The following is a 21,682-nucleotide window of genomic DNA, read 5'->3' on the forward strand; positions in this document are numbered from 1 at the left end:
TAAAAATATATATAGAAAAAAAAAAATTAGCCGGGCATGGTGGCACATGCCTGTAGTTCCAGCTACTCGGGAGGCTGAGACAGGAGGATCGCTTGAGCTCAGGAGTTTGAGGTTGCTGTGAGCTAGGCTGACGCCACGGCACTCACTCTAGCCTGGGCAACAGAGTGAGACTCTGTCTCAAAAAAAAAAAAAAAAAAAGAAGCTTCCTAGACACACAAAATTCTTTATGCTGTGTAGTGAGGTCAGCACAATGTAGTGGGCTCTAGGTTCAAATCCTAGCTCTACTATTTATTAGCCGTTTAACTTTGGACAAGCTACTGAAACTTACTGAGCCTAAGTTTCATTATTTGTAAAAATTTTAGTACCCACTTCCAGGGCTTGTGAGGATTAAATGAGAAAATCTATATAAAGGCCCTATCACAGTGTCTGTCACCCAGCAAGCGGTTAATGAAAGTTAGCTATTATTAGTAGACAAAGAGTAAAAGACTGCTTAGTTTTCAAAAAGATAAGTAAGTCTAAATATAGATATAATTTAAAACCACGGGAGATACAACAAAACTAGGGATGATCCAGCCAGACTTCCTCAAATGCAACTTTACTCCTGAATTCAGATGTCATTTAAGGCCAGATAGGTGCGGTGGCTCACGCCCATAATCCCAGCACTCTGGGAGGCCAAGGCAGGAGGATTGCTTGAGGCCAGGAGTTTGACACCAGCCTGGGTAACATAGGGAGATCCCGTCTCTACAAAAAATTAAAAGTTAAAAAAATGTCACTTAAATATGAAATCACAGTATGGGAATACAAAGAAAATGTGAACAGCTCCTCTTAGCTCCTCTCCTGAAATAAACCTAAGGTTATTTCATTTTAACCTTCCTACCTAAGATGCTTCTCACAATAAAGCCTGAAGGTACACTCTGTCTTCCCATCTAGAGCCAGTAATAACAGCAAAGCAAAGGAGGGTGTCTCCCTTTGAACTAATAGGATTTTCACCAAATGAAAAAAAGAAATCAGCCAGTGCCCAAGCCCCAGAAGAGCAGAGAGCTCTCATGACCAGGAAGTAAAATCAGGCAAGCACCAAACCCAGTCCCAGTTGTACAGAAATGGATCTCCTAAGGGCCCCTATGTTTCATTTATAGGAGTTAAGGGACACTGTTCTATAAGCTGGAGGCAATAAACCCCTCCTGACATGGCCATATAAGTTGCTTTTCTCTAAGTTGCAATCACAGAGTTACTACTATATGCGCCTGTGACATGGTTTTAACAGAAAAAGACTGAGAATGCACAAAGTGTTAAAATAAAAACTACAGATTTCAACACTGTTGCAGGTGTCCTGCCTGACCAATTCTAACCCTCTGGTCTCTGAGGCTACTATCCCCAGAAACACAAGAACCATTAACACCCTTCAGCTGGACACTTCGGTTCCTGCAGCTCTCTGGTCCATTCTTCTCATGTAATACACCAAAATTCCACAAACAGGTGGTTTCTAACTTGTTGAGCGGAAGAGGGGAGAGGTGGTGAGAGATTTCTTTTTCTTTTCTTTCTTTTTTTTTTTTTTTTTGAGACAGAGTCTCGCTCTGTTGGCTGGTCTAGAGTTTCGTGGAGTCAGCCTAACTAACAGCAACCTCACACTCCTGGGCTCAAGTGATTCTCCTGCCTCAGCCACCCCAGTAGCTGGGACTACAGGCACGTGCCACCACACCCAGCTAATTTCTTTTATTTTTAGTAGAGATTGGGTCTCACTCTTGGTCAGGCTGGTCTTGAACTCCTGAGCTCAAGGGATCCTCCTGCTCGGCCTCCCAGAGTGCTAGGATTACAGGCATGAACCACCACACCTGGTCAGGAGAGATTTCAAATGTTTGTCTTGACTAAACAGCAAAGGCAAATGATCCCACTACATTTTAGCTTTATAATTGTGAACGTCATGAAGGATATTTCTCGACTCTACACATCTCTGGATTACCCACCATACTCTTAATACCTAGGTTCCCAACCAGGGGAAATTTTGCCCTCTAGAGGACATTTAGTAATGTCTGAAGGGGTGAGATACTGGCATCTAGTAAGTAGAAGCTAGGGATGCTGCTAAGCACACAGGACAGGCCTCCTTTCCCCCCACAACAAAGAATTATCTGGCCCAGATATCAATAGTGTCAAGGTTGAGAAATCCTGCTTTAACACAAAAACTGCCCCATTCCCGACCCATGCCCTGGGAAAGTTCCAAGTTTTCACTGCTCCCAGTTTCTGACACTCTACGTAATGATGCTTTGATTTTTCTGTCTAAAAACCCCTTCTCACTGGGTAAGCCATCTTCCTCCACCAATAAAGAGTTCTAAGTGCCAAGCCACAAAATCAACATGTCCTCTTCTCTAGTCAGGATAGCTCATTCTGACAACCCTGGTAACAAGCTTCCCTTGAACTCTGACTCAGGTAAACTATAGCATGTACTGACTGAGGTTCATTCTCTCTCACCATGTCCTCTCCTTAACTCCCTTGCCTAGCCAGGACTCCAAGTGAAACACGAGGAAGATCATGAAAGAAGAAATATTATACTAAGAAGGAGCTACTCAAATAAAACTGTCATGTCCAGGCTGCTCAGGAGAATATAAAGATGACTATTCTCTGTCCTTATTTCTGCTACACTAAATAGGTTCTACAGCATCAATTGGATATTAAGTTCTACCATTATATCTCCAGCACCGAATTTAGTGCTAAGTACGTAAAAAAGACCAAAGGAAACATTTGTTGAATCCATGGACTAAACAAATGAAATGAGTAAATCTACCTTTTCTGCCACTACCAGCTTATTTATCCAACAAAGGTCGTGGGCTTTGCTCTTACTATTTTCAGAAAACTAAAAAAATTCACTATTCATAGAGACAAAAATTTCTAGAGGGAAAAAAGCCCCAAATTTTGACATATTTTAGATAGCCATCCCTTGCAGAAAATAAGGCCTGGAAATAGGGAAGTATTGAGAATGCAAAAAGGCAATAAATTTAAGCTCTAACTTAGTGAAATGTTTTGCTTAATTTAACTGGACACTGAAGGTACATGGTAGGTTTTAAAATATTTGTTAACTAAATAAAGAAACCACATTAACAACCTAAGTTAGGTTTTCTGCCACAGCCTTGGTCACTTCACTGTCAGAAAACTGGGAATGTCTCTGAAATTGCAGGACACTAAAAGCCACAGTCTAGGTTATTTCCCTCTTTTGTCTCTGATTATTTTTCAAAATTTCAACTCTAATTGTTAAGGACTACTCCCTTTTCTCCCAGAAGATACCCTCTCCCGGCCAAAATCAGCCGAGTAGGCAGGTTAAAAACCACACTAGTGAGGTAGGTTATGGACAATCCAACGCCAGAAGACTAAAAGTAATAAGACCACCTGTCTCTTAAGAACTTCTTTTTTTTTTTTGACAAATGTTGGGTAAGGTTACAAGACCCTTTTAGTTTGTAAAATGACCCCTTAATAATTAGTCCCTTTAACTAGAGTGACAAAACACTAAGCCAATGCTACTTTTACTGCTAGTGATAAGAAACAATTTTCAGACCTCTTTAAAGACAGGCTTTTTGTTTTGTAGAATTTTTTAAATTTCAAAATTATGTAGACTGACAAGCTGGTGAAAAATGGTCCTTCTGACTCACATGAGACAATGCTCAAAAACTATTCGTCTTGGGCTCTGAGGTATATGAGGACACCAACATCCTAAGAAATCAAGAAGATTATTTGTCCCAGGAAATAGTTCAGGGGTTTTATACTTCACTCTATGTCCCAGGACATAAAAATGGTGGCATTACTGCTTCACTTGATACATGTCATACAAGGTCAAACATCCTATCAGTTATTCACTAACCTCCATACTGTTTTAGCAGGTTGCTGTTTGACCTCTGTAGAGGTGACAAGGAAAGTTAACAGCAGGAAGACACTGTCAGTAACGCTAACAAGCTTTGCTTCTCTTTTGGTAACACCTAATTCCAGAACCACAAGATTGCAAGATGAGCCTCTAAGGGCATTCTAGATTTCTGGCCGGCCTGAGGTCACTCCACATAGTTCTCCTTATCCTCAAATTTTGTCTTTTACGGAGAGGCTTAAAAAAAAGTACCAGTCAATATTAAAAAATCTACTTCTCTGATAGCAGAATGCATCTACTTTACAGGAAGGCCACGAAAGGTTTGCTTCATTCAGATTTCAGATCAATCATATACCAAATGAAATCACTATTTTCTCAAACCTAGCTTCTATTTCTTCTAAAGGTCTAAAGAATAAAGGGTAGCTCTTTCTCTTTTCTTCACTCTTTTAACTCCCAACAGGGAAAATCAATTTACTGTTCTATCAAGTGCCAATTTAGGTAAGCAAAGGTTGAAGAAAAGGGGAACATCAAATCAGTGTCAAATCAACCCTATCAGGAAGCAACAAGGAACCAACCAGTCTACCAGAGGGCCAAGAAAAAGGATGCTGACATCACATGGACTTGTTTTTACTATTTCCAGAATATCTACAACCCCAACACCCCAGTGAAAAGAGCAAGGATGTTATCTTATTAGTGATGCTGCCACTTTCACACAATCACATATGTTACTATCCTGGATCTTTAATCTTAAGGATCTACATCTAGGTGGAAGGTCTTCGACTGGAAAAACGGTGAAAGGATGATTTCAATGCCAGGCTTCTGTAGTTTTCAGGATAGTCCAAATGATCTTAAAACTTCATCTTTCAAAATCTAAAATTCTGTGGTCAACTCTTGTCCCTAACCAAAGCCAGTGTGCAAGAAAATGCCTGGGGACACAGCACACAGTTCCATCACTGTATGCTACAGGAGAAATCTCCTGGAGTTATCAAGTGGGAAAAACAGAAAATCCAGGTGCATGACCTTCTATAGAACAGAGGAAGATCTTACCACTCTTCAACAAGAATAATAAGAAAGAAAATGTTCTTTTACAGACTGAAGAGTAAGTCATATGATAGCAAACTCTCCTAATTAATTAGTTGGTTCTGCTGAAGGTAAAACCTGCAACACCCTAAGCCAAATAAGAGGCTTCACACTGGGACTGTCCTTAGGCTAGAATCACCACTGAAGAACAAGCTCACCAATCTCACTCTGTAAATCAGTCCCTACCCCAACATAAAAATCTCACTCATAGTTAAATCTTCCCCATCCCTTCCTCCTCCTCCACTTCTCAGAATCTACCCTGCTTCACTCCGAAAGCTCACCTGCTCAGGTGCTCTGCAATACAGAAACCATCATACTTAAGAACATATTAACTAGGATCCCAGGATCCCACTCTCATGCCACAAAAGATTCCAAGTCTTCCTAGCAGCTCCTTATGCTGAGGGAATTTGCACCACCTGTATTGAGAGGCTACTCTGCTGGTGGATAACTGAGTTTGCTTCTCTATGACCTTTACCTCAAGGGGAAAGAGAAGAAAAAACAAAAAACAGAAAACCCAGACACGGAAGCTGAGATGATGCTTTGGAGGGGGATTAGAATCAGTGAGTCAAGTGCAGTGGACTACTTCCAGTTGACAAATTAAGTTCCCCATCCCCCCCCAAAAAAATCGAAAGGTCTCTCAGACCACACGGTTGGCAGGATCCAAGCTTGCCCAGAAGGTCTCAGAAATGAAACCAAATCTGATTAAAATGGACATTTCAAAACAACAAGAGACGCAGCAGCAAACGCACAGCTGCCATTTCCCGGCCACTTCCTGCGGGAGATTGGGGGAGGGGCTGTTTGTCTACTGATGGAGGTGGAAGCTACGCCCCCCCCCATCGACCCCCAAAGAATACAAATTCTCACTCCAATAAACCCTACAAAGATGGCTGTTATTGGCATTGCCGTCTCCCCAAAATTGGGAACACCAGGAAAGAAAGGGATGATGTGAGATCATCTTTTCTGCCACGGAAACGGGGATCCCCTCAATGAGGAATCTCCTTGGAAAGGAATCCCTCTTTATTCTTCCCTTCTGCCCCTCAGCCCAGCTTAAATCCAGACGCCTAACCATCAGCCCTATCACCTCCATCCCTGGAGTGGGGGGATTCTCCCGGGACGCCGGGGCCCGGAGCCAAGCGCAGCACCGCCCTCAGTAAAGGCCCCTCTGGCTATCCGTGCTCAAGAGAACATATGCTGTGGTCCCAGAGGGAGACACCCTCAGGCCCCTCGAAACCTCTTCTGTCCTCCACTCACCGCAGCCAAAACGCCCCGTTACCCGTAAACGGGATATTCACCCCGCCCAGGGAACCCCCTCACCCACTTCTCGCACTAGGACAATCCCCACCCCCACCGAGGAGGTGGAGCCCCTCCCGGGGATTCCGCCCCGAGTACCCTACAGGAGTCATCTCCACCAGCCAGGTGGCTTCTCCGCCTCCACGCCGTCGTCGTCGCCGCCGTAGCCAGGAGCCTCTACAGCTCCTCCCGCCCCCGCGGCCCCGTCCGGGGTCCTCAGCTGACTCGCCAGCCCCAGCCTCCTCCCAGCCCCTACGGCAAGGAGACACCGGCGGTGGGTCGGGTCCTCGCAGGAAATAAGCTCTATTCCGCTTCCCGCCCCGGGAGAGGCTCAAGCCGGCTCTGGAGACTCTGTTCCCCCAGGGAAGTCTCGGATGGAAACAGGCTCTCTCCCCTCAGTCGCCTGGCCACAGACCCCACAAACCTGAGGCAGCGGCGTCCAGCCGGGATCGGGGCTCGTCTCTCCCCGGGGGACAGGCGGTTCACATGGCCGCGCTCCGGGCGCCAGAAGGGGAGGAGACGCCCGCCAGGGGAGGGGGATCTGGGGTTCGGGGTTCGGGGTCCGGGAGGGGAGAAGGGGACGCGGCTCAACCGCGGGGCCCAAACGGAGCCAACATGGCCGGCGGGGGAGGAGTGAGTCGGAGCCGGAGGGGGCGGGGAAGCTGCGGCCGACCCAGAGCCTCCCTACGCAGCCTCCGCCTCAGGGTCCTAGCGCCCAACATCCCTAGCTTCCCGACCCGTATCTGGGTCCTAGCGCCGCTGTGTATCGTGCAACCCTGCACCTTGCCCACCTGGCAGCTCCCTTTGCACCCGCATCTCACTGAGGCTGTAGTCCTGCTTCACACAAGACAAAGTGAAAGGCATGCTATATCCCAACCAAGGTTAATCTAAAGGACTAGACCCAATTTCTAGGACCAAAGGCATGTGCCACTTTAACCAGGGAGTGAGAGAGGTCAGGAAAACAATTTCAAGGGCAGTTATTTCCCAGGTGGAGTAGTGGAAAAGTGTAAATGGAAAGGTTGTAAAGGGATGGAGAGAGGCCTAAATTTGCCGCCTACTCACCTCTGTCCTGTCCAGGCAGTCTGGTCCTGCCTGATCACCACTTTCCTGGTGACATCTGCAGGGCCCTGGGCATCAGAAAGATTCCTGTGCATGGGGAAAGAAGGCTCAGCTCTGGAACCAGACAGCGAAGACCTGAGTCTAGCCTAAATGCAGTGAGAGGGTCTGGTTCCACTTAGGGGTTGGAAAAAAAAGAAAAAGAAAGGCAGTCAGGGGAGTAGAGGATAAGCAGAAAAATGACCAGCAAACAAGATGTCCCAAATGTCCACCTATTCTACAGTTACAGTACTTTTTCTGACAAGGATACATAACTATGTGAAACCCTCTGAGAACAAGAAAGTAAAATCTAGCATAGGACTAGAGTTTGGCTGTTACCTAAGATGAATATTGCAGGGCCCCAGCATGGGGAACAGTGTCATATGTTACAGTTTAGTGAATTTCTAGTTCAACCTTCTCTCATCTGTTAATGAAGAAATTAAGGCCCAAAGAGGTTCACTGACATGTTCAAGGTCAAACAGTGGATAAAATATGACTAGAAAGGAAACCAGGTTTCCTTTCCTTGAAAATCAACACTTTGCAGGCTTCAAGATAATTCCCACCAATTCAATGCAATTCTAAAAGAATTGCCTAAATTGTGCATAGCTCAGGCTGCTGAACATTCTAGAAGAGCAACAGAGTGGGGATGATGAAACTCTGGGAGGTTGGAGGGTGTCAGCAAATACCTTTTCCTCTGGAGGTCCAAGGAGAAAGAGATCTGAAAACTGGGTGGAGACAGGGAAGAGCAGGGGCCAAATCCATAGGTCTAGATTGGATTTCCTTACTCCACCGAGGGGTGGGTTCTTTCTAAATTAGGGGGACAGACTCCACCCCCCACTACAAATGTCTCAGAGAAGAAGCTCGCTTTAGGAAAGCCTCACAAGTGCACAGGGCTCAAGAGGGGAGGAGAAGGGGAGAAGGGGAGGAGGCTAAGGGGGGTTTCCCTCCCTCTCCTGAGATAAGTAAATTACCAGGGGAAGGAGTAGGCAGGTAGAAACCAAAACCCTTCTCTCCTCCATGTCAAAACAACAGATTTATAGGTCACCTTGGAAAAAAAAATACCCCTCTAACAGCCTGCCGACCAGAAGTCCCTGAGTAAGTAGAGGCCACACTCAGGGAAGAGGTGTCCTTCCTTCTGGAGATAGGAAGGATGCAGCAAATTTCTGCTAAGGAATGCCTCCTATCCCCCAGATAAAAAAATAAAGGCATGTGGAGAAGAGAGCTGAGGGCATGGAACCGACAACTGAAGGGGGGGTGGGGAGCTGGTATCCCCTTTTTTCTTCTTTTTCCAGGACAGATGAGGACGAATCTTCCTACATCCCGCCCCCAAGCGTGAGGCTAGCCAATCGGAGATGGGGCAGGCGCGCGGGGAGGGGGGGGGGGGGGGGGGGGGGGAATCTGCGCCAGTCAGACGGGTGTAGCCACGCCCCTCCCCCACACCCACACACACCCACCTCTGGCTCCACTCTGCTCCGGAAGAGCCGGTTACTCCTGTGCCCCACTGACTGCTCCCACCCCTTCCGAGCCCCAGGCCTAGTCTCCAGGGCAACCTCTAGGACTTTTCCAACAAGGAGCAGTTAGGAAGAAGGGTGTTGGATACCAGAGGACCACCTGGGATTAGAAAAGAAAATGGGGCAGGATCCATTCTTCCCATCTGGTGCAGAAAGACTACAATCATCTTCATCCCCAAGGAGACCCCCCACCGGCCTCATCCCATCTAATCAGGGATCTTCCTTGCTCCCTTAGGAATGATGAGGTTGGGGTGCCAACATGCCCAACAGCTGGGTGTTTACTTCTTGCCAGAAGCCACCCCATGCAGCAGCTGTGCTTCTCCCTCCATCCAGACGACAGAGGGCAGACTGACCCCATATTGTCCCCAAACATTCCTCAATCTCATCTGATATGGCCCGGCCCATCACCCACCCACCTCCCTTTAGGAAGCTACTAGAAAGGAGAAGGGGCAAATGATCATTTTATCAGCAACTTGAGAGAAGAGGGTCTAGGGAATAGACTGAACCTCCTTTAAGCGAGGCCAGTGGACCAGTAATGAAGAGAATGGGAAGGGACAAATTAGCACCTGCTCCCCCTTTCTCAGCCTTCCTGTGCACCTCCCTGACTCCAAGGTCAGCTGCCACAGTGCCTGGCTCCACTCTAGAGCCAGATGGCTGGGACTGGGAGGGGGAAGAGAGAAGGGGATTTGTTTCCATCCCTCTACCTCCTTCCCTCTCCCCTTCCAGATACTCCTGGCATCCAACCCCAAACACCACTGCTGACCACCCTCTCCTCCCCCCAGCTCCCTTCCATCCCCCTGGAACATGACTCAGAAGAGTCTGAAGCAAATCCTGACACTCAGGTCCCCTAATTCTGGAGGTGGGGTGGCTGAGAAATGAAAAAATAAGAGAAGGAGCAGAGCTAGGGACTAGCTAGCAGCTGGACTGGGGGGCAAGGGAGGTAATTATTAAAGACCTCCCTTCCCTTCACTGGCTGAATGGATCACAGTGGCTTTTGTTGTTTTTACCTCAATCCTGATTCTTCTACAGGATCATACTGTTAATAGGGTCTAGTTAGGAGACGGCTCTCCAACTAGACCCCCCCCCCTTTAGATCAAAACAGTCTCCTCCCTCTCTATATTTTGGGGAGGCTAGATTCTCCCATAATGCACCAAAAGGACCATAACTCCTCTCCTTTCCCCTCTAAGTGGGCAGGTGCCCCCTCAGATTTACACAGTCCTTTTTCCAAACTTCTCAATGGGCTTCTCTATGGTGGTCCTGGAAGTTCATATTTCCTTGGGGGGGGGGGGCTTCCTTTACATCTAAATAGAAGGCTGGGCTTTCCTCACTTTCCCCAACACCCTCAGAGATTTAGCCCCAGCACCTATGCACTCTCCCCCAACAGCCCCTCAAGCCCAGAATCTCAAGATTCCGGCAGCGCCCCAGCTCCCCGATTCTGGGTGAGGCATTCCTAGGCTAGACCGGGCAACCCTTGGCCCGAGAAGAGGGCCCTTCCCACCTGCGCTCAGTAGGTGGTGCTGAGGTCGTACCCCAAACTCTGGGAGATATGGGGTGGGGTGAGGACTATAGAAAAGCTTTAGATAGGACTTAGTTGAACTTGAAGGGCAGAGTGGAGCAGGGCTGGATAGTGAGTGTAGTCAATGTAGTTCTCTCCCCGCCGCCCCACCCCCGCGCCCCTTACTACGGGGAAGGAGAGGAGTTGGGGTGGCGGTTATTCCCCCTCCCACTGGGATTAGGATGGCGTGGGAAAACGCTAGTTCCAGAGGGGAGGAGGCGAAACCCAGACCGCGGGAGATTTTTCTGCTAGGAAGGCGCGGGGGAGGGGGAGATCCTGGGCCCAGAATAGGAGGGGTACCCGGGAGAGGGTGGTGGAGAGGCGTGAGAAGCCTCCGGATTCCGGTCGCAGAGGACTGGAGAAATGGGCGAGTAGACGATGCGGCGGAGAGGAGAGAGGAAGGGCAGCTCCGCAGGGGTACGGTCAGATCCTGAATCCCTGGGCAGCAAGGATCCCGGAGCAGAGGACCGCAAGAACGGCCTGCCTGGGGACTACGGGGCTGGAAGTGGGTGCCAGGCCTCACCTGGAGCAGGGCAGGGCCGGGCCTCGGGCAGCGGCGGCAGCGGCGGCGCAGGTGGCCGAGCCGGGCGGCGGCGGTGCCTCCTCCCCCAGCCCTGGGCCGGCGGCGGTGGAGAGGGGGAGGTGGCGCTTAAAGGGGCAGGAGCTACTGGGGTGAGGACGTGCGCATGGGGAGGGCTGTCGCGAAGGATCCACTGGGGGAGGGGGAAGCGGGTGGCGTCTCCTAGAGGCCAGAACCAGGAAGGATCCCAGTTGGAGGAAGAGAACAGATCCCAGGAAGAGACAGAAACTTCTGCGGCGAAGTGGGGGATGGTGGTAGGTCCAAACGGAAGGACTTGGGAGAGCTCTGCCCGCGCTCCCGGGGCACCAGCAAAGACCTCTCCATAAAGGAGGCCGGGATGGCAGTGAGAGCCACAGGGACTCCATGGAGGCCTGGGAGTGTGGGAGAGGGAACTCAAGGCCCAGCATGCTGGGGGTCACGCACAGTGCCTTACCAGGTGAACAGGTTCCCCGTGTTTCAGCTCCTCAGGGCCCCATCTCTACAGCTGTGGAGCCTCTGGAATCAGGAAGCCATGAGGGCAAAAACCTCCTACACTCTCAACCTTAATCCTGCCTCTCACTCAGTGTCCTCTGACTGTGGTGGGGGAGCCATCAATAACAGCCCTAGTAAGGCTGATGTGGGACCCTGAGAATTGGCTTTATTCTAGCTCAGTTTTCCCTCAACCACCACCACCCTTGCATCAACCTCAGGGGCAACAGGAAGCAGCTGCTCAGTGCAGCCCCCACCTGATGGTGGGTCAGGGTTGGGAAGGAGAGAAGACTGGGACTAAAAGCCCTGAGAGAAATTAGGGGGAGGGGAGGCACTTTAAAGACCCCCCAGCATGATCAAAAGTGGGCTTACTTTTGTGGAGGCTAGCAGTGAGTACTGTCAAATATTACTTGAATCTCAGCAGCTTAAATGGGGGAGGAGCAAGGGGCAATACTCCACTGGGGCGCGGGGAAGCGGGGTTAGGAAAACTCTGGCCTAAGGTACAATCTCGGGCTCTTCCGTAGAGCTGGAGCTTGCTAATGCTTAGGATCCCAGGGTCGGCGCCGCGCCAGCTGAGCCCTATAACACCCGCCCCTCACAGTCCTGTTTCCCCTCCTTCACCCCCTAAATGAGCAAAGGTTAGGCCCCACCCCTGCTGAGTCAGCCTGGGAGGGAGCTAGGCATCCCTCAGGCCTTCCCCGGGGCTGGTCCCCGTACTCACCCATGTTAGGCTGGCAGGGCTCCAGGCTGGGACCACCCAGCTCTTCAGTGTCCTTGGGCCCCCCTTCACGTGAAGGCTGGTGTTTGATCCTCCCAAAGTGTGAGCTGGGAAAGAGCAAGAATCAAAAAGCCAATGTATGCTTCCTGCAAACCACACAGCCTGTACTGCTGTAGGGTGATGTCCCTGTGTGACAGACTGGGGTGGGGAGGGAGGAGGGAAGGGCGGGGCTTTCTCTGGGTGGAGAGAGGGAGGAGGTGAGGACAGGGCAGAGCTGGAGAAATATGGAGGAAGGTTAGAACTGTGTTGACACTCCAGTGGCGTGGTCGAAGAGGGCGGTAAAGGAGGAAGGAAATAAATAGTTGCAACTAGTGAGAGGGAGAAGATTCTCGATAAATGCTGAAGGACGTGAACGTGTTGGGGGAAGGGGTGGAGGGATGCAAACGACCTTTAGGACTTAACTTCCCAGGTCTGCATAAGTGACGTGGGAAAACAAAGCAGAAAGGGCTGAACTATTCCCTGGAGCTTTCTCCACCAGCTTCCTACCCACTCCAGAGTCAGGACCTAGAGGAAGTGTCCCCACCCCCATAATTTAGTATTTCCCCAAATCCAAGCTTCTCTGGGAGCAAACTACCGGGCACAAGCAGCTCAGGGGCTCCACCTTCTGTCCAGATCATGACACAGGAGAGACTGGTGCCAAAAACGTCACAGGCAGATGAGAGGAAGCTTAGAGGCCCCTACTCCACCCCTGGCGCCTCTCCTAAAGCCCCTCCCCAACCTCCAACCCCCAGGGGCCTCTGAATTGGGAGCTCTGCTTGTCCCCGCCCAGCTTGTACCCAACCGATAGCCTCAGGGGGTGGAGCTTAGAGATGCAGGCTCCTCCCCAGGACAAAAGCCCCAGCTGGTTTGTAAACAGTCATTAGCTGAGAACATCCCAGCAAATGGCCTTCAAGGATTTCAAAATGGTGAGATCAGAGTTCTTGCAGCCACCACGAGAGGGCAGTAGGATGGGTCTGAAGAACACTTAAGGGGCATCAAGTTTGACCTTACACACTTTTAAACGGAAATGGCGAGTAGCTCTCCCAACCATTCACCTTTTAGTGAGTTCAAATAAAGGGGAAACGATCTGATTCCATTATTTAGTTCAGAAGGCTAAGCCAGCAACCCTAAAGATTACTATTCTTCTGTAACGGATTGTCTCTTTCCTGAACTTTCATAATGGATATTAACAGAGCTCAGCTTAGGCCTCATGCTTTTACCTCTGAATAGCCTCAATGAATCACAAACGTTGAATTTAGGCTTGCCCAAAACATGGCAGGAGGCAGTAGTCAGGAACACTAAGAAATGAAGGCCTAGCCAAGATGCAAAGAGCCCTTCTGACTCAATTTTAACAAAGATCAGTACCCATCACCATTTCCTGAAAATTTAATTAACTCACTGATTAACCCCTGCCTTGCCTTGAAGTAGGTTATTTCTAAAACCAACCTATTTTTTTCCAATATGCCCTTCTAAAACGGCCTACTTTTAATGAAGTAGGAACATGGTATATGGATATTTAAGAGGCAAAAAAATCAATGTGCTCTGAACAAATGCCATGAAAGAGCCAAAGCTGACATCTAGTAACACTGTACTACCTACAGGAAACCCCTCACTAAGGTGCACAGTTGTTCATCAATTCAAGAGAATGGCTGTTCTTTTTTAATGAACCAATTTCAAACATACACGACCTATTTTGTGCTAAAACGGCTTCTTGTGGCCACTCTAAAAATCTCATTGTCAAAAACTTTAGTGTTGACTGAACCGAGAATAGACAAATTCTGAGGGGTGTATATTTTATTGGAAACCTTAAATACTTTTCAGACAGAACAAAACATCTTCAGTCAAGGCTCTTGTGTGGCCTACACAGAAAACTGAAGGTTTCTGATTGGGGACAAGGAGAGGGACAACAGAGGATGAGTGCTTAGTTTGCCAAAAGAACCCCTCACGATGAATGCTCTTCAGCCAGCTTATCAGCTTTTGCCACAGCTTCTTCAATGGGTCCCACCATATAGAAGGCCTGTTCTGGGAGATGATCATATTCACCTATATGGAAAAAAAAATCCAACTAGTAAGGAGAAGGGTATCAACTTTCTGCTGCACGTACATACCTCACCACTTGAGACTACCAGTCAGAATGTGATGAATTCATGTCATCTGAGAAACCTTAAATTTCCCTCACAAATCAAATTTACAACATGATACAGTATGGATTAAGGACACATAGTCAAGAGCCACACGATCTGAGTTCATGTTATTTTTATTACTCTCTACTTTGGGTGATATTGGGAAAGTTCATGTTAAACTTTTCTATGCTCCAGTTTCATCTGTAAAACAGGATTAATAATGCCTTCCTAAAAGGTGGTTATAATTCATTTAGAAGAGTAGTTAGCACTGAAAACGGTGAGTGTTGGATTATGTATAAAACGAAGCTGGAGAATCAATCTAAGTCACACTCGCAATAAATGTAGAATATTTTCAAACAAGTTTGATGGGAAATAGCTTATTGTCTTAATTAAAAAAAACATAACTAGGCACAGTATATTACACATTCCTTGATGGTTGTTGGACTGGGACCATAGCAGAGTGAGCATTCAAGATTTCAGTTTTTCTACCGTTTTATGTTAAGCTTTATATTTAAAATCTCACCTGCCAAAATCTGCTGGAATCCTTTGATAGTCTCCTTCAGGGGTACCAGCTTCCCCATATGACCTGTAAAGACCTCAGCAACCTGGAATGGCTGAGACAAGAAACGCTGTATTTTTCGTGCACGGGACACAGTCAACTTGTCTTCCTCAGAAAGTTCATCCATACCTAGAATGGCAATGATGTCCTGAAGGGATTTGTAGTCCTATAAGGAGGTGGGGGAAGTCTGAGTAAGTATTCACATTGCTTTAATCTGGATAAAAATCTGAGAGAGAGAACAAGCTAATAAAGGGAAGGTTACATGCTCAGGGCCTCATGATCGGCGTCTCCCTATTCCTAGTTTAGTGCTATTAGAAAGAACTGGATTCCAAAGCCTAAGCACCTAAAACCCTCCCCAAGACCTCATCAACACTCAACTAGCAATTGCTGGTCTCAACTTTCCTTGCTCCAAAGCAAATCCTAGGAACGATCCAGTCCTAATATAATCCCCAAATTTCCTCTTTATGACTTTATGGTCGCTGGTTCCACATAGCAATTTACTCACTTGCAGGATCTTTTGTACCCCACGGGCAACGTCATAATGCTCACTGCCAACAATGTTGGGATCCATGATGCGAGAGGTGGAGTCTAGAGGATCCACAGCTGGATAGATGCCCAGTTCAGCAATAGCACGGGATAGCACAGTAGTAGCATCCAAATGGGCAAAGGTAGTGGCAGGGGCAGGATCAGTCAAGTCATCAGCAGGCACATAAATAGCCTAAAGTGAGTAAAGAACCCGTAAGTACAGCAGGAACCCAAGTAATTCTACTTTTCTGACCTCTCTTCTTTACCTCGTTCCATCTCAGCATTCAGAAGTCCACCTCAGAAGACCCTTATTATCATCCCTAATACCTGAGCAAGCTTATGCATTGTCTGGTTTCTCTAAGCAGTGATGGAAGAATTTCCATTATCATACTTTTTGTTCTTCACCCTACATCTTAACTCTACTGTAATGATACCCACTTTTAGAGTTAAAAACAAGAACAAAAAAAACCTTCTTGCACCACTACAACAGTCTGTTAAAATGAACTATTTCCTCTCGGGCTGGAAAGCACTGCCTTGTGATCTACCTTTACATGTATACCTCCAATTAATTTAGATGAGTGTTTCTTGACCCTTTTAGGTTCTTTAACATGCTCAGAGAATTTTACACATTATTCCAGGGAACTCATGAACCCTTTTAAGATGCAAGTAATTAGGTTTTATACCTCTACATGCATTTTTTTAAGGCAAGTTCTCATTATGTTGCCCAGGCTGGTCTCAAGTTTCTGGACTCAAGTGATCCTCCCACTTCAGCCTCCTGAGTAGCTGGCACCACAGATACACACCACTGCACCTGGCTTCTACATGCCTTTATGGATACTGGACCTTTACCCATTTAATTTTTCTTACCTGCACAGAGGTGATAGATCCCTTTTTGGTGGTGGTGATTCTTTCCTGCATAGTACCCATGTCTGTGGCCAGGGTAGGCTGATAGCCCACAGCAGAAGGGATTCTGCCCAGTAAGGCAGACACCTAAGAGAAAAAAAAGTAAGAACAAATGTCTTAGGTATCTACATCTTTAGCCTCATCTACCTATGTCCAAAAAAAGGTCAAATGAACCAGGTCCTCTCAAGCCTGCCCTCATACCTCTGAGCCAGCCTGGGTGAAGCGGAAGATGTTATCAATAAACAGCAGTACATCTTGACCTTCTTGGTCTCTGAAGTATTCAGCCACAGTCAGTCCCGTCAGAGCTACCCGGGCACGAGCACCAGGTGGTTCATTCATTTGACCATACACCAGTGCCACCTATAGTAATCAAACACAATCAGAAAACTTAGGAGTATAGCAGCCACATACCCAAGGTCTCCAAATCGAGAGAGAGAACCCACCACAGACTTTCTCAGGTGTCGATATCTTTTTTTAAATTGTTTTTTTTTTTTTTGTTTGTTTAATTTTTTTTTAGAGACACATTCTGTTGCGCAGGCTGGAGTGCAGTGGCATGATCATAGTTTACCACAGCCTTGAACTCCCAAGCTCAAGTGATCTGCCCGCCCCAGTCTCCAGAGTAGCTGGGACTATCGGCATGCACCAATGCACCTGGCTAATTTTTGAATTTTTTTTTGTAGAGCTGGAGGTCTCACTATGTTGCCCAGGGTGGTCTCAAACTCTTGGGCTCAAGCGATCCTCCCACCTTGGCCTCCCAAAGTGCTGGGATTACAGGCATGAGCCACCACACCTGGCCAAAAAATAATTTTTTATATTACTAAGGCAAAATTCCTGTAATAGGAAGGAAATAAATACCTATGTAAATGAAAGGTACAAAATAAGGTTATTTAAGACGAATTTACCAACTCCAATCCCCTCACCCTCAAAATTAGCTTTGAAATGATGAAACTATCTACCAAAAAGAAAAGTCTAGAAATGCAATCTAATGTCAAAGAGGAAAGATCATGTGTTAGAAGTTGGGGGGAAAACACTAACAGGAATTTCCTTCATGGGTTCTGGGATGCTAAAATGAAAATATAAAAACATGGCTTCAACTGGCAACAGCTTCCTGGCATAACTACTACGTGGACACCAATCAGCTCAGTGCTCACCTTGGAAGTAGCATCTTTTAAGTTGATAACGCCAGACTCAATCATTTCATGGTATAAGTCATTGCCCTCACGGGTCCTCTCACCAACACCAGCAAACACAGAGTAACCACCATGGGCTTTGGCAACATTATTGATTAACTCCATGATCAGTACAGTCTTGCCAACTCCAGCACCACCAAAGAGCCCTAGGAGAGTTGAGAAGATTAGAGTTCTGCATTCCCAAATAAATAAACTTCTAAAAATTTTTGCTTCCTTTCATCTTTTCCCTTCTCAGGAATGCCATCTGGCTTCAGTAAACTCAGAAGAACGAAAGTCAGAAGCTACTCATCAGTGAGGGATAGATGTCAATACCCACTCATAACATAGTTATGATTTTTTCCCCTCCCATATTAGGTTTAGAAAATATGTACCCATTACTAACATACCAATTTTGCCACCCTTGGCATAGGGAGCTAGCAGATCCACAACCTTGATACCAGTCACCAGAATTTCCTGTTCAACACTCATTTCCATAAATTCGGGAGCCTCAGCATGAATAGCAGCAAATCTGTAAAGGCAGAAGAGAGGATTACATCTATTCACCTTGTTGAAAGCAACTGAATAGCCTTAAATGTCCCTATCAACTCTCAAGTCCAACTCTTACTAGAGAATCCAGTCTCATCTCCCCCTTGTTATATTTAGTTAGATAAATTGTCATCTGGCATTTAACCCAACTGTGTGCAATAAAGACGACTTCGTCATCTCAGGAACCAATAATCCCATTCCCTCACAATTTTAACTGTCATAAATTTTTTCATTTTACTGAGCCCTAACCTAACAGCATTCCTTCACATACCAATAAGAAATAGACCTGAAAGTTTTATAGAGTCCTCAACCTAAACCATATGTGTAAGCATTAAATACTCAACTGTAGTCCTAAGTAGTAGGTTTTCATCAGTCAGAACTTCTGCATCCTTAATTTCTTCAGGAGAAACTGCACTGTGTGATTTTAATAATCGAATATATCAGCATTTTAAGTAGTTTCTGCAGGAAAATTCTGCTTTACTGGAAGGTGTCACCTTAATGTGTAAAACTGCAAGAAACAGCAGTTCCTTTGTGCAGATGCAACAAGAGGGACTTACTGTTTGGTTTTGATGGGACCTCTCTCATCAATAGGTTCCCCAATGACGTTCATGATTCTGCCCAAAGTCTCAGGACCAACAGGAATTTTGATTGGAGCACCAGAATCCAGGACTTTCTGGCCTCTAACCAAGCCTTCTGTACCATCCATAGCAATGGTCCTTACTGTGCTCTCCCCTGTTAGATAAACACATCATACGTAAGGACAAGTTGTTATATTTACTGAAGTGTAGCTGGTGTGAAATACCTGAGTCAACCAAGACTCCTTCTCAGTACCTAAATGTGGCTTCAGCAAACTCAGAAGAACGAAAGTCATTTTGAAAAAATCATCATAGAAAGGAGATGGCTTGGTTTTGGGATATTTGGTCGAAGCAAGGTCTTTACTATTTCTAACAAATTCTACTTACCCAAATGCTGGGCCACCTCCAAAACCAGCCTCGTCTCCCTGCCTTGCACTTCCAGAGCATTTAGGATGGGTGGTAGCCCCTCATCAAACTGGACGTCCACCACTGCACCAATGACTGCCACGATGCGCCCAGTGGCGGCGCCTGCCTTCGGCGAAGGAGATGTTTGCGCCGCATAGTCTCGGGCTAACAGACAAAAAGGTATTGGAAGGAGCTGGGGTCACGACAGTTAAAGGTCATCGGAAGCCAGGGCTTCACGTGCAAGGACAGGCGAATTCTGCCCAGGCCCGGCCTCCTTCCGCTCATACGGAAGGCGTGTCCAAGACGGAGGGCAGAGCAGCAATCCAGAAAGCACCTGCACAGCCTTCCCATCCTCAAATACAAAACCCGATTATTCGAGAGCTCGTACCCCTATTCTATGGAAAGGTCAAGGTACCCGGCCCGACCTTTTCCGTCAAACAAAGATTTTTTTTATCCAAAACAGGCCAGAACTGGGTCGAAGAAAGCTCCCATGGACGACGCGTTCCTGTTCTTCCCCGGCTAGAGGGCAGGACGCTGCTCGCGACATCTTCCTAGCACCAGGGATCCTTTAGGCCCGAGCTACAATCGGCCCCCGGCTCAAGGTCATGCGGCGGCAGAAAAGAACTCAGACCCTAGGGTAAACCACTTACCAGGTTGGACCACTGCCGGGGCTGCCCGCAGTAAAAGCTGAGCTTGGGGTAGCGACGCTGAAGGGCTGAGTCCCCGCAAGGCCCCGGAGGCCGAGGAGGCAGCCACACGACCCACAAGGCTCAACATGGCGGAGTCCGGGTGGAGACTGAGTTCTGCAGTGAGCTTGCCGCCAGCTCCCCCGCAGTTGGGGCGAGTCCCACTCTGTTGTAGGCACGTCCATTGGATAACTTTGGTGTTCATCATTCTCTGTGCTGCTTCTATAGGTTAATAAACTCTCATCTTCTCAACTATTGGTCAAAACTGATGCTAATCTGAAACTCCTTTTTTTATTGGATAGCGGAACACTCCAAGCCTCAAAACCTAATTGGACCGTAAGAATGTCAATTGGAGAGAGAGTATTTGGCGGAACTACGTTTCGGAAAGGGACCTGAGTTCCTGTTGGGAAACACGTGGGATGTCTTTGCGTGTCCTTGGGCTCTTTCCTTAGATAGGACCTTGGGCTGGGTGACAGCCACAAGGGGTGAGGGTTAGCAAAGTGGTAGCGTCGTTAAGCACCATTGAGGGTAACCCTGGCCAAGTCAGGAGCCCTCTCTAGAGTCAAAACACGGTTTTTCTTTCGCAGTAGTGAGATTGAAAACTCCCAGTTGGCTCTGCAGATCGGGAACCCTGACAGAATCTTTATCAAATGTATACAATGAAGGAAACTAATGCAACCAGTCATTTAACACATATATGCCAGGTATTGAGGAGACAAAGATAAACAAGACTCAGGTCCTTCCTTGTAAGGTCCAGATGAACAAACAATGCAATAAAGTGTGATGGTTCCTGGTTAGTATAAAGTGGGTGCACGAAGGAGGACGGAATAAATTTGGGTCACCAAGACATGTAGAGGAACTGCCTAACGCAGAAGCGGCTGAAAGACAGCTGCAAAACTAGAGTAGAAATTCTTAGGGCAAAGCAGAAAAGAATATTCCGATCACACGTTTGCCTGAAACAGCATGTTCCTTTCATGGAACTACAGGTAGTTTGGTTGTAGGTGAGGAAGGGAAAAAGAGAGGGTACTAAAGAGTGAAAAGCCAGCGCCAGGTCTCAGTGGGCTTTTTTTTTTTTTTTTTTGAGACAGAGGCTCACTCTGTCGCCCAGGCTAGAGTGCCCTGGCGTCAGCCTAGCTCACAGCAACCTCAAACTCCTGGGCTCAAGCCTCAGCCTCCTGAGTAGCTGGGACTACAGGTATGTGCCACCATGTCCTGATAATTTTTTCTATCTATCTATATATATATATATATTTATTTATTTATTATTATTTTTTTTTTTTAGCTGTCCAAATCATTTCTTTCTATTTTTAGTAGAGACGGGGTCTCGCTCTTGCTCAGGCTGGTCTCGAACTCCTGACCTCGAGCAATCCTCCCGCCTCGGCCTCCCAGAGTGCTAGGATTACAGGCCTGAGCCACCGCGCCTGGCCTCAGTGGGCCTTTTGATGAGTGGGGGCTAGACAGGGTGTGTTAAGTGTTCCTCAAGAACAGAAAATCACAGAATAAACAGAGCATCCTTTCCTGTTTTTATTGAAAGATATTTGGAGACCTGATGGATAACCCTTCATCTTCCTATTAGAACAAACATGACTATTTGGAGTATTTCAATGTGGAGTTACTTTCCTAGACTTTCTCCCACCAGCCCCTATTAAGTTCCCATTTTTCTGCATGTTTTTTATTTATTTTATTTTATTTTATTTTATTTTATTTGAGACAGTCTCACTCTGTTGCCCAGGCTACAGTGCCGTGGGGTCAGCCTAGCTCACAGCAACCTCAAACTCCTGGGCTCAAGCAATCCTCCTGCCTCAGCCTCCAGAGTAGCTGGGACGACAGGCATGCACCACCATGCTTGGCTTATTTTTTCTATATATATTTTTAGTTGTCCCGCTAATTTCTTTCTATTTTTTTAGTAGAGACAGGGGTCTCGATCTTGCTCAGGCTGGGCTTGAACTCCTGAGCTCAAAGCGATCCTCCTGCCTCTGCCTCCCAAGTAGGGGATATACATTGTTGATTT

General features: G+C 47.1%; 2 protein-coding genes and 2 non-coding genes across 8 annotated transcripts in view; all 4 read right to left on the reverse strand.

Annotated features, from left to right (window-relative positions):
* The window catches only part of BAZ2A (bromodomain adjacent to zinc finger domain 2A), a 29,976-nt gene extending 22,638 nt beyond the window's left edge, over positions 1 to 7,338 (reverse strand). For 4 of the 5 annotated variants that reach the window (XM_069491325.1, XM_069491326.1, XM_069491324.1 and 1 more), the window contains exon 1: positions 7,277 to 7,338. The gene's annotated coding sequence lies outside the window, so the exon portion shown is untranslated. Of the gene's footprint in view, positions 1 to 6,318; positions 6,373 to 7,276 lie in introns of those variants that run through there. The other variant, XM_069491323.1, reaches the window with a different exon arrangement.
* Positions 7,339 to 13,956: 6,618 nt separating this feature from the next.
* On the reverse strand, positions 13,957 to 19,793 carry ATP5F1B (ATP synthase F1 subunit beta). Its single transcript, XM_069490256.1, has 10 exons — positions 19,636 to 19,793; positions 18,968 to 19,150; positions 18,563 to 18,737; positions 17,867 to 17,988; positions 17,442 to 17,626; positions 16,492 to 16,650; positions 16,255 to 16,377; positions 15,368 to 15,580; positions 14,827 to 15,028; positions 13,957 to 14,223 (listed from the first exon to the last, which is right to left on the reverse strand). The coding sequence occupies exons 1-10, from the start codon at positions 19,760 to 19,762 to the stop codon at positions 14,123 to 14,125; spliced, it is 1,590 nt and encodes a 529-aa protein (XP_069346357.1). The 5' UTR covers positions 19,763 to 19,793; the 3' UTR covers positions 13,957 to 14,122.
* LOC138397769 (small nucleolar RNA SNORD59) lies at positions 17,707 to 17,777 on the reverse strand. Its single transcript, XR_011235877.1, has one exon. It is a non-coding gene; the product is annotated as a small nucleolar RNA SNORD59 (small nucleolar RNA).
* Positions 18,825 to 18,899, reverse strand: LOC138397767 (small nucleolar RNA SNORD59). The gene has a single exon (XR_011235876.1). It is a non-coding gene; the product is annotated as a small nucleolar RNA SNORD59 (small nucleolar RNA).
* Positions 19,794 to 21,682: the final 1,889 nt, after the last annotated feature.

This window comes from Eulemur rufifrons, chromosome 16, assembly GCF_041146395.1.
Source record: "Eulemur rufifrons isolate Redbay chromosome 16, OSU_ERuf_1, whole genome shotgun sequence".
NCBI classification, from domain to species: domain Eukaryota; kingdom Metazoa; phylum Chordata; class Mammalia; order Primates; family Lemuridae; genus Eulemur; species Eulemur rufifrons.

What these genes read in the sequence shown, in the direction of transcription:
- ATP5F1B (XM_069490256.1), bottom strand. Translation starts at nt 19,762, where the DNA reads ATGTTGAGCCTTGTGGGTCGTGTGGCTGCCTCCTCGGCCTCCGGGGCC. An exon ending in GGGTACAAAAGATCCTGCAA is followed by an intron (nt 15,029 to 15,367) that starts GTGAGTAAATTG and finishes ACCTCCTTATAG; the next exon opens with GACTACAAATCCCTTCAGGA. An exon ending in ATTCCAGCAGATTTTGGCAG is followed by an intron (nt 14,224 to 14,826) that starts GTGAGATTTTAA and finishes TTTTCCATATAG; the next exon opens with GTGAATATGATCATCTCCCA.